At 38.5% G+C, this 12,980-nt stretch overlaps 1 protein-coding gene across 1 annotated transcript in view; it reads right to left on the bottom strand.

Annotated features, from left to right (window-relative positions):
• Window positions 1–573: 573 nt before the first annotated feature.
• The window catches only part of LOC122440819 (serine/arginine repetitive matrix protein 2-like), a 157,998-nt gene continuing 145,591 nt past the window's right edge, over window positions 574–12,980 (bottom strand). Inside the window, exons 5-6 of the mRNA XM_043467519.1 lie at window positions 9,189–9,295; window positions 574–971 (exon numbers count right to left, since the gene is read on the bottom strand). Of these exons, the coding sequence (XP_043323454.1) occupies window positions 9,204–9,295 (92 nt within the window). The 3' untranslated portion in view covers window positions 574–971; window positions 9,189–9,203. The remainder of the gene's footprint in view (window positions 972–9,188; window positions 9,296–12,980) is intronic.

The raw sequence follows: 12,980 nt of genomic DNA on the forward strand, positions 1-12,980 counted from the left end.
CCCTTTAAAAATTACAATAGATATCATTTATTAACACTTTTAGCACTTACATTTGCTAGGCACTGTTCTAAGCCTTTTACAATTATTAACTCAATCTTTATATCAACCATGGGAGTTAGAGGAGGAAATTTTATAGATGAGGAAATTGAGGTTCCAAAAGTCTAGTTAATTGCCCAAGGTCTCAAAGCAGCAAACAGCAAAGCTAAGGTTCAAAACCAGACTGTTTGGCTCCAGAGTCTGTGCTCTAACATGTGAAAATGTCCTTCTGAAACACTCTCTCCCCAAGACCATATGTTGTATCCAGTTTTGTGTTACACAGCTTATAGCCACTATGTTATTTAATTCTTTCAATCACTTTGTGAGATAGTTTTACGTCCCCGTTTTATATATGAGAACACGAAGCCCAGGAGAGGTAAAGAAACCCACCAAACGAAACTCATGATTGGCAGAGCCAATGCTTAGACCAGGTCCATCTGACGCCAAAGTTCAGGCTCTAAACAACTACTCTGTGCTATAAACTTAAGTTAGAGACTCAGTACTCACATCTATATAATGGGTACAGTGACAGTCCTCCTGAGTCACAGCCTCATTAGAATGACTGAAAAAATTAAAATCATTTTACAAATTGCAAAGTTTTACACAAATGTGAGAGAGTGGAGTAACTAAGGGAAAGTAAGCATCCTGATGACTAAGACAGGCTAAATTCATTCATTCATGCAACAACTATTCTTGAGTCTTTGCTAAGTATCAAGTACAATAGTCTAGGTCCTGGGCACCCAATAGTTCTCAAAAACAATCAGGAGGCTCCCTGCCTGCAAACATGGAGAAGGAAATGGCAACCCACTCCAGTATTCTTGCCTGGGAAATTCCATGGACAGAGGTATCTGGTGGGCTATAGTCCATAGGGTCACCTAGAGTCGGACACGACTGAAGCGACTTAGCACGCACACTGCCTGCAAGTAGGATTCCTTCTGGTAAACAAAGGAAGGACAAGAAAGAAAAGAACATGAAAGTCAAGTTCATTAATTAGCAGGTCTTTCCAAGTACATGATAAAATAATTACAATATAGTGGGATAATCTGAAGTACTGACATACAAAGTCAAGTCCCCTTCAACCCTGAGAGTCTACAACTTTGCTTTTAGCTTCATAAAAAGAGATGACCTCTATTTTTCCTTAATTCACTGATAACACCAGCCTAGGATTACTAGCCACTTTGCTATTCATCTTAGTAAAGTCTAATCTCTATAAGAATTATTCTTCACATTCCTTGCTATTTCAGAAAGGTCACTCTTCTATGTCAAAGTTGCTCATCTACCCTGAACCCTACTGCCCCTTACCTGTTTCTCCCATCTCTGCCACCTGCCACACCCACATGCAAATGTTTTCCTGTCACCTGACCCATTATTCCTAAGCACTTTCAAAAAACTAAAGCCTCCCTTCACTTAAATCCTAAACCACTTCAGTTTTTAATCCATACTAACTTACAACTATTTTAGTTTTCTTTCCTTTTACTCACAAATCTCTCCCACAAGCAGTCCATTTTGCTAAGTCTCTTCATGTGCTTAGACACAAATCACTACTTTTTGCCTCTTGCTTCCAATATTATCTCTTTGTTGAGACTTCACATGAAGCCCTACTGTGATGGTGTTCCTCTTTCTCATAGCCCCAGCTTCACTTGTGAATTTAACACAGCACATTTTGAATACACTCAGCTCCTTGACTTCCCTAAGACTGCATTAAGATGGAGGAGCAGTGCTGGAGACAGAGAGAGTAGGGATGCAGGGCTGGCTCAGTCAAGGTGCTAGAACTATGACCTTGGATAAATTATTTAATGTTTGTAATCCATGTTTTTCTCCATCTCATAAATTGGATCTAAAACCTGTTCTCATCCATGAAACTGTTCTGAGAATTAAATGACCTACTGTAGGTCAAGCCTGGCACACAGTAAGATCTCAGTAGTTATCAGCCATCATCTATTACTACTATTACTACCACTATCAAAAAATGCTTACTTCTTGGAAGAAAAGCTATGACCAACCTAGATAGCTTATTAAAAAGCAGAGGTATTACTTTGCCAACAAAGGTCCATCTAGTCAAGGCTATGGTTTTTCCAGGGGTCATGTACGGATGTGAGAGTTGGACTATAAAGAAAGCTGAGCACAGAAGAATTGATGCTTTTGAACTATGGCATTGGAGAAGACTCTTGAGAGTCCTTTGGACTGCAAGGAGATCCAACCAGTCCATCCTAAAGGAGATCAGTCCTGGGTGTTCATTGGAAGGACTGATGCTGAAGCTGAAACTCCAATACTTTGGTCACCTGATGCGAAGAACTGACTCATTGAAAAGACCCTGATGCTGGGAAAGATTGAAGGTGGGAGGAGAAGGGGACGACAGAGGATGAGATGGTTGGATGGCATCACTGACTCAATGGACATGAGTGTGAGTAAACTCCGGGAGTTGGCGATGGACAGGGAGGCCTGGCGTGCTGCAGTCCATGGGGTCACAAAGAGTCAGACATGACTGAGCGACTGAACTGAACTGACCGCTACTAATACTACCACTGTTATTACCATGATGACTACAGGTACTGCTGCTGCTGCTAACGTACATCTACCTCTTAAACTCCTCTGTCTCCTAATGTGGTTCTTCATTTTAGCCTAAGATTAAGCATCCTCTTTGATAAGCCCTCGGCCACCCACTCTCAGGAAATCAATCTTTATCGACTACAACCTTAATACAAAATACAAGACCACCTATGAACTGATTCCAAAACATCTTCAGTGGACCATGCTGACATCAAGACATCCTCAGCTAGCTGCACTGACACCAATGCCTGTTCACCATAAGCACCAGCATATTCTCCCCCAGTACCGCCAACCTCTGAGAAATGCCGAGTCTTCTTCAGAACCTCACACATGAAAGTTGGGAGTAACCTGGATCATTGTCCTTTGTATCCCTCAATACCAACTCCCATACTCTGGGTGCTCTACATCTGCTTTATTTTTCTGAATATTCTTACCCTTTTGCTATGGTTTAAGCCATTACTGCATGCAATATGATTTCCAAGATTTTCTCTGCCCCGATTCTCTTTTCTTTGGTGATACAGCCACCAACAATACCAGTTTAATGCTATTTTTATCACATGTGCTCTGTTTAAGCTTTTTTTTTTTTTAATTAAAATCAGTATCCTCACTGACATTCAAGTCCTTGATCAGTTCATTGCATCCTTCATCCCTACCCACGTCATGTATGGCCAAATGGATGTTCCACCTTGGTCTGAGTCTTTTCTTTATCCCTCTGCATAAACTGTGCCCATTACAGTCCTTAGAGTTAAGCTTATTTTATTCTTATCATCCATATCCCTGCAACCTTGTATATAATCAAGTTTACACTTCCTTTAAGGTACTAGCTAAAGTCTGCCGTTGTGTGTGGTTGGATGGGGGAGGGAGCAGGGGGGACTTACTTTAGGTCTGACAGGCCTGGCTGGAGTCCTGATTCTGCTTCTGAGAAGCCATGTGACCTGAGATAAGCTGACTAGCCTCTCAAAGACTCAGTTTCTCCACTCCTAAAACACCTATTGCAGAGAAGCAACTCTCAAACTGCAGCCTACAGACCCATGAGGTGGGGCTGGGGGTGGGGCTGGGCACATAACCCTCAGATCCTCTTAAGAGTCTGCAGTGACAAAATATTTTATAGTAACAATAAGATGCTGTCTCCCTTTGTCACTGTGTTGGCATTTGTACCAATGGTGCAAAAGTAAAGGAGAGTAAAGCTCGTGCCCCAGTGTGAATCTAGGTAGTGGCTTCAAACTGTCTTAGTGGTCACTGTATTCTTCCCCACTCAGTGCTGAGAGAAGGAAGAAGAAAAGGTCTGTGTCACACAAGAATGCTCTAAATGAAGAAGTGTGATTGATAGTATTAAATCTTGACTCTTGAGTGCTCATTTTCTCTAATATTCCCTGTGGCAAAATGAGAGGTCCACATAAAGCACTGGTGCTGCTCACGGTAGTGCATGGTTCTTTATGGAAAAGCATGTGTGCAACTGCTTCGGTTGTGTGTTGATGCCACTGGGTACAGAGACTAAGATAAACTATGGCTATTGTGACTTGGATAGGTGGTAGGTATCTTTCTGAAACTCAAAGAAGCAAGTCTGTTACTTCAAGAAAAACCACTGACAACTTTCATGACCAATGATAAAATCTGATTAAGTAAAAGGTAGAATTTTGGAAAACTTGCATCTTTGTGATCTTGATAGTTTCCTATGATAGAAAGGCTCTTCTAAGAAGATTGGTGATAGAGGAACACATGTGACATTTAATAAATAATATATAGTGAAATGTGTCAACATTTGGAGATCTGCATCATTTACGAGTCAGTATTTTCCAAACGACCAATGTATGATGTTAAAATATCATGCATGGGTACATGATAGGTGATCAATGGATTTTAAGTTAATAAAGTAAAAACAGTAAACAATATGCCTCAGATTCTACATTACAATTAACTTTCTAGAAACCTGCAGTTGTTGAGTTTCACTGTAGCATCAAAGAGCAATATTCACAACTATTTGAAAAGGTTATTAAAATATTTCCTCACTTTTCACTACATATCTGTACAAGGTCAGATTTTCTTCATATATTTCAACCACAACAATATATTACACCAGATTCAACACAGAAGCAAATACGAGAATCCAAACATCTATTAAGCTTAAGAAGGCTTGCAAAAATGTAAATCAGTGCTATTGTTACTGCATTTTAAATTTTTATAAATTATGATATTTTCATAAAGGGGCTTCCCTGGTAGCTCAGTGGTAAAGAATCTGCCTGCCAATGCAGGACACATGGGTTCAATCCCTGGGTGAGGAAGATCCCCTGGAGAAAGAAATGGCAAACCACTCCACTATTCTTGCCTGGGAAATCCTACAGACAGAGGAGCCTTGTGGGCTACAGTCCATGCGGTCCCAAAAGAGTCAAACATAACTTAGCAACTAAGCAACACAACAACATTAAATATATGCTATTTGCTAAAATGATGAGTTTATGATTACTTCAAGTGAATTACTAATGTTTAAATGCTTTAATTCTGAATACAATAAGTACCTTTATATCTATATCTATGTGTACACACACACACATATATATAAAACCCACACAAACAAAATTTTTTTGGGGTCCTCAAGGAATTTTAAAAGTCTCAAGGGGTCCTGAAACCAAAAATTTTGAAAACTGCTCTCACAGAATTGTTTTGAAGGTTTAATGTTCTTCCCTTATGTAAAATGTCCAGCACAAATTCTGGTAGCTAATGGATGCACTATAAATATTAGGTTTCTTACAAACATTTAAGCATAATATATTTCAGAATACATGCTCATATGTTTTTGTAGCTTGTTCAATGAAATTAAAATAACTTGCTCAGGAGAAGATATAGCTCCTATCATTTAGATGGATATTTAATAGGTGCTTAATTAATGATTTATGCATTTAAATCTATATAAAAATTCCATTTTAAAAAGCTTCAGTCATCAAGATGTAACAGTAAATTTCAAATACAGAGACATTTTCATTTAACTTTAAAGATAATACTTTAAATCACTCTAATAACCGAGCCGTGGAAACTACATTCTCATTTTATTAATCCAAACCAACACCAACTCTTGCCTGGATAATTCTGACCACCTCCTAAACAACCTCCTTGCCACCAGCCTTACCACCCTTCAGCCCTCAACACAGCAGCCAGAGCTGCTGTGTTCATCATCACCGAGATGCTATCTCTACCCTGCTCAGAACTTTCCTAAGGCTTTATATCTAGCTTGGAGCAGAGCCAGAAACCTTGCCAGGACCACCACCTCCTGTTCCCATCAATCCTCTAGATTCACCTCCCACTTTTCTTCCTGATCAGGACACTCTGCCCCGGTTGCTGTGCTATCCTCCAAACAAACTAGACCTTTCACACTTACTGTTTTCATCTCTGGAAATTGTTGTTCCAAAGAGCACTCATTTCTTTCAGACTTTTAGGAGGAAAACTTTTCCTGGAAATCTATTTAAGACTTATAGCAGCCACTATCCAGATACCCACATACCCAGATGCCACTGGACTCCCTCCGCTTCCCACTCACTGTGTGCATATTCTCTTTGCCTGCGTCCCTGGTAAGTCACCTCAGTCATGTCCGACTCTTTGCAACCCTATGGACAGTAGACTCCAGGCTCCTCTGTCCATGGGATTCTCCAGACAAGAATATCGAAGTGGGTTGTCATTTCCTTTTCCAGGGGATCTTCCCAACCTAGCGATCACACCAGGGTCTCATGTTTCCTGCAGTGGCAGGTGGGTTCTTTACCATTAGCACCACCTGGGAAGGCCTCATATTCTCATTTGCAGTTACCAATATCCAACAATCTTGTTTTATTATTTGTTTGTTGTCTCTCTTCCCCAATTATGTGGCAATTTCAATGAGGACAAGATTTTTGTCTCTTTGTTCTATTATGTGCCTGAACCACAGTAGATGCTCAATACATATTTATTGAATGGATAAGTGAATGCATAAACAACTATTAAGAACTTACTGATTCTACTTCCTTCTCAAGAATTTAAGGGAGGAAGGTATTTTTCTGATCAGATCCCTCAGAAGCACTTATAGGGGATCTTGACCTCATCTCCAACTCTCCCATGGAGAGTGTATTTCACTATCCATGGAAAATGCAATCATTTCAAGATGATTGGCAATTTTGTTGGAGAACAGTATGAATTTTTTTGTTCTGAGAATGAAGACTAACAAAGCCTCAGGGAAGAGAGGGTAATTGACTTAGACCATCCCAGCAGGGAAAGCAAAATCACTGGGGGAAATAAAGACAGTGATTGGTCCAGACACAGCATCTTTGAGTTAAACCTGAAGGTAAGAAAATAATATATTGTTTTCTCATCAGGTTGGATCTCTCATTTTACCCTGAGCACATTTGCATTGTGGTTAAAGATCTTGGAGAAAACCCATCAGGAAGTCATTAAAAAAAACTACACACACCACGACGGAAGCAAATTTAATTCAATTTCACGAACACATTATAAAAGAGAGAGAGAGAGAGTAAAGCATAATGAGAACCTGCTGTCTCAAACTGCAGCAGGTGGGAAGCCAGGCTGCACGGAGCAGCCTTGACAACAGCTCTGCATCTGGATGGAGGCTTCTTGCCCGGGGGGATGACTCATGCTCAATATTGTTATACTCTATCTGGCTCCTGGCTTCAGCTGGCAAAGACCCCCTTCATTCAAGCCAGAGTATTTCAAATGTCCACCCCAAGATCCATTCAGCTCTCTCCAAGGATCTTTCAAAACTTCTCGACAAAAAAGATGGAGTTCACTGCTTCCCTGATATCATTTCCTGACATGATGATACCACAGGAACCTCCTTTCTGGATTTTCTCTCGCCACGAGGGTTCCAACCAAATATCTCCAGGTTTCTTAAAAACTGCTGACAGCAAGAAGGTAGTATCACAGGGAGCACACGCTGGGTGTGTTTCTTCTCTCTGCCACTTACTAAATACATGGACAAGTTCTTTAACCTCTCAGCCACAATTCCATTTTTCCTTAAAAGAGAGATCATAGCTTGTCTCTATCTTAGAGAAATTCTGGAAGAATCAACTGAAATAAGGCAAATATGTAGGGTGTGAAGATCAAGGGCTATGTTCAAAAGTTAGTTAATAAAGTGAAAACTTGCATGAGATCAAAATATCATTTGCACCCTAGAAACTGCACAGGATTCTCAGCAAGATGTTTAAATTGTGCCAAGTGCCAGGGAAAATGTGCCAAGCTTCCTAAGACACATCTCTCTGGGGTCAAGACTCACTGAGAAAAATTGCTAGCAGCATCACCCATACAGCTTACATTTTTATTTCTGTCTCCTTTTCTTGAGAGGGGCTGGAGGGAGCAGCAAATACATGTAGTTAAATGTGTATACCATGGTACTCTTCTGTAAAGCACTATACCAGCATCGTGGCTGGTATAAAGTAAACATGCCATATGATATTGTTATTAATTATTGTTTCTGGTTATTTATCTACCTAACATAAGGCTGGGGTGGGGGAAAGAGGGTGCCACGTCAGGACTCATGGAATCTATGGGACCCTGGAAGTGACATTCTCACTAGAGGAAAAACAATCTGTAGGAGGCACCCAGGAGAAAGAGGAAATCATGGATTCCATCTGGGAACTGGAGAAACCCCCACCTGCAGGTAAAATCTTCCGGCTCTCAGATATTTCTCCCATGGAATTTAAAGTGAAGCAGAAAGAACCTGAAGGACACACGTTCATTCCTCTTGGTATATATTCCTATATGCTGTTGTTGTTCACTCATTCAGTCATGTCTGACTCTTTGCGACCTCATGACCTGCAGCACACCAGGCTTCCCTGTCCTTCACCATGTCCCAGAGTTCGCTCAAACTCATATCCATTGATTCAGTGATGCCATCCAACCATCTCATCCTCTGTCGATCCCTTCTCCTGCCTTCAATCTTTCCCAGCATCAGTGTCTTTTCTAATGAGTCAGCTCTTCTATAAGCAGGTACAATTGTGATCATAATACTCATCAAAGTTATTTTAATTGCTTATCTATTATAAGTCATTCCCCACTATACTGCAAGCTCAATAACGGCAAGGACTAGGTTTGGCACATTAAATGCATTTGATAAATATTTGTTGGCTACATAACGAACTATCTATATTTGCATGTGTATTTATATGCATAATGAAAAATGCATACATGTGTTAGCTATTCCACACCTTCAGATTCTCTACTCTTTTCCTCAGCTTAAGTTCTCACATTAAACCACCTCCAGACTCAGAACTCATTTTTTATTTGTCAAAGAGTAACCTATAAGTTGGAGTTTATAAAAACCTTGAATTATACTTTAGGGCTCTAGTTGCTTTGTCTGTGACAGTCCTCAAATTGTTTTTGTTTCAGACTTTCCACTTCAAAAGATATATTCCCTGGATTTTATTGTGCTTTTTAAAAATATCTAATGCAGAAAACTTGAAAATCTTAAGTGAATCTCTCGAGAGCCTCTAAGTAAGTACACCCAAATACAAAGAAAAGAATGATTCCCATGAAGCACGCATTTCATCAGGAATACTTTGCAAGGTACCTAGTGAAATGAGATTGCAACGACTTACAAAAAGGAAATGAATCTTTCAAAGACATACCTGAAATTCAGTATCCTAATTGCAAATCCTCCAATTACTTTTATCTTTCTTGATTTGGTACTGAACTGCTACCTCTGATACAGTTGTCCAGTGGCTAATTATAATCACTGCAAGAGAGAGTGTAGGAAAAGTAACTATTAATAAGACCACATTCGAGTTTGATGTGAGGTTTGTCAAAGTTTCTCAACTAAAAATCATGATGAAACCAAGATGCAACCTTTCTAAAATGATGAAATGTACCAAAAGGTTAAAAAAGTTTAAAGGTTGGGATTGTCAGTTAAAAGCAAGACATAACCATTTGGAGTTTTCAGATAACCTTCTAAAATAAATTCTATTAGAAGAAAATTGGTCCAAAATTCACACTGTGTGACAGGGTTCTTTAGAAAATGTCACATCTTTGTTTTGCTACTGATTGGTCTGATCTTTCTCACATGCATTTACACACATGTTACTAGGGAGAAAGAAAACCACTGGCTTTGCCGCATGCAAAAATATGTAAAGATTTTTAGGTAAATATTCAGCACTGCAAGTAAACTGTTCTGTCTCTCCCTCTTCATATTCCTCTCCAAAGAGCACCGTAATGTATGGTGGGGGGTTTCTAGTGACCTCGTAATGGCCAGCAATCTGAAGATTTTGACAATTTCAGGGAATCTTCTGGATTCTGATGGCCCTGGGCTAAGTGAATCACCAGGTCATCTTCCTATTGTAAGATGTGACTATCACCTGGAGTTGGGGGATAGGGACAAGTGCTTATACCCATCGCGAGGATCCATGTTTCTAACTTGGGGGCCATTTTTAAGGTCACAACTATAGTAGCCTCTGTAACCACATAGGGTCTCATGGTGCTTGGCAAGTACCCTAAACACTAGGTTCAGGTTTGCCTCCCACCACCAATTCTAAGGTACATCCATACAATGGCAAATTACTCAGCAATAAAAGGCATAAACTACTGATCCAGCAGCATGAATAAATCCCAAAAGCACATGCTAAGTGAAAAAATACAAAACACTATATACAAGGTAATATAATTTATACGAAATCCTAGAAAAGGCAAAACTATAGTGATAGAAGCAGATCAGTGATTGCAAAGGCCAAAGAATAGGGGTAAGGCAATAATTTCAAAGGGACACAAAAATTGTTTATGTAAAATTGATGACTATTAATGAATGTGAATTACCTTAATAAAGGTGGACCTGAAGAAAATATTATAACAGTAGAAAATAAGTAAATCACTTTCTGTTTAATATTTGGAATTAAACTCCATTTCCATGAGAAAATAATGTATTGCCAGATGGTCATAACATGTGGAATTCTCAGAGCTTAACAGGCTATTCTCAAATGTAACACTTCCCACACTTTCATGTGTATAAGCATCATCTAAGAAATTTGATACGGTCTGAGGCAGGACCTGAGGTTCTGCATTTCTAAAAAGCTTCTGGGGGATGCTAATGTCACTGGTCCACAGACAGATAGTGAAAATGGCTCTAATAGACCCACAGCCTCTTCTGCTCAGTCTCTGATCACTTCCCATGTATTGATTGTGCTTGTTCTCAACATAGATTAGGCCAGTTTTGCTAGCATATCTTAAATTTTGCTTGCTATCTTAATTAGATAATGTAACTATTACATGAAACAATGTATTTCCAATGGGAAAAGAGTTGATTTGCCAAAAACTAAGTTCAATATTTCATAAAGACTCAATCAAGGTGAGTTTATAAAATGGTACTCTTAAATTAGACATAGACAGCTTTATAAAAGACTATAAAATTTAGAAGGCTTCTGCACACAGATGGTTTCAAAACTGTTTTTAAAAACAGGTTTACTGAGGTATAATTGACGTAAGACAAATTACATATATTTAAACAGTGTAATTTGGTAAGTGAGAGATATGCATAGATGCATGCGCATCACCACAATCAGCACGAAGAACCTATCCATCACACTCCAAAGTTTCCTATGTCCCTTTGGAATCTCTCCTGCTGCCTCTACCTCCCAGGACTCCTCCCCGTCTCGTCCATTTCCTAGCAATTCTGTGGGCTGCTTCAGTCACTACAGATTGCATCTTCTAGACTTTTTGTTTTTTTCTAAATAAATGGAATCATAAAATATATACTTATTTTTGGTAGGCTTCTTTTGCTCGGTTTATTTATTTTGTGATTTATCTATGTTTTTCTGTGTAGTAATTCATTCCCTTTACTGCTAATTAGTATTCCATTTGAAGGATACACCACATCTTGTTTATCTATTCACCTGATTCTGGACATTTGAGTTGTTTTCAATTTTTGTCTAAAACAAATAAAGGTGTCATGAACATCTGTGTACAACTCTTTGCATTAACAGATATTTTTATTCCCTTTGAGTAAACAATGCCTGAGTTATAGTTCCTTTCAAAACTGCGAAACTGTTTTCCAAAATTTGTACCATTTTAGATTTTCATTGATAATGTATGAGAGCTCTGTTGTGAGTTCTATTCCTGTATGTCGTCACCAATAACTGGTATGATCATTCTTTTTAAATTTTAATCACTCTAATAGGTGCCTAGTGGTATCTCTTAATCTGCATTTCTCTAATGGCTAAATTAAAATCTTCTGATGTCCTTATTTGCCTTTTTTATATGTTTTGGTGGAAGTGACTATTCAAATATTTTGCCCATTTTTAAACTATTTTGTTATTAAGATTTAAGAATTTTTTAATAAATTCTGGATAAAAGACCTTTCTTATATATGTGATCTACAAACATTTACTCCCTCTCAAGCCTGTCTTTATACTTTCTTAACTGTGGCTTTCAAAAAGCAGAGTTCTTATCTATGATAAAGTTAAGCTTATTTTTTTCTTTTGGACTGTCCTTTGGTGCATTTATATTTAAAGTGGTTTTCCTGTAGGCAACACATAGCTGGATTTTAGTTTTTAAATCCAGACTAGTCTCTATCTTTGAACCAGACTTTTTTGACAACTTACATTTTTAGTATATGTATATGAGCATATGTGTTGTTTCGATTTTTTTGGTTGGTATATTTGTCTGTGTTTCATATTTGATAGATTTAATTTTATTGCTATATTTTTAGGTTAATTAATATTTTATTTGGTAATGAGGAAGTTAATTACACACATTATATTTTTACCAGCACCATTTCAATTTCTGTGTCTACAAGTTTGGGATATATTTACATATATATATATGTATGTATGTGTATATGTATATAACTTTTTCATGTGTGAACATGAACAATCTTTTCTATTACTTCTTAAAAATATGAAGTATATGGGGGGAGGGGTTTGAACTAAATAAAATTTTAAAATCTTAAAAAAAAAATATGAAGTATAGTTCCAACTATTTTCATGTACTTGTCTACTGAAGATCCCTGGAGATTTTCCCTCTCTCTGCAGCTCTCTTCAGTCCAGTGCTCTACCCCACAAGGTTTAGTTTTATTGACCTTCCTGGACATCCACTACTATATACTCAACTCTGGGAGACTGTTCTCTACACCTGGTTTTTCTCTCCCTGAACGTCAGGCTGGAAATTCACTCCAGGCTTGGAGTGGAACAATGGCAGGGCTTACCAACTTGTTTCCTGTTTCTTAAGGATCAACATCATTCACTGTTTAATATCCAGTGTCTTGAATGCCCTTGTTTCACATATTTTGTATGTTAGCTGTCTCAAGTATGAAAGTAAACCCCAGCCCTAGTACTCCACCTTGGTCTGTAGTAAAACTCTTTCTAATTACCTTAATTTCTTGCTCCACTGTAAGAAACCAAAGCTGAACATCAAAGATGATTCATATGGATATGGTA

Source organism: Cervus canadensis, chromosome 4 (assembly GCF_019320065.1).
Source record: "Cervus canadensis isolate Bull #8, Minnesota chromosome 4, ASM1932006v1, whole genome shotgun sequence".
In the NCBI taxonomy this organism is placed as follows: domain Eukaryota; kingdom Metazoa; phylum Chordata; class Mammalia; order Artiodactyla; family Cervidae; genus Cervus; species Cervus canadensis.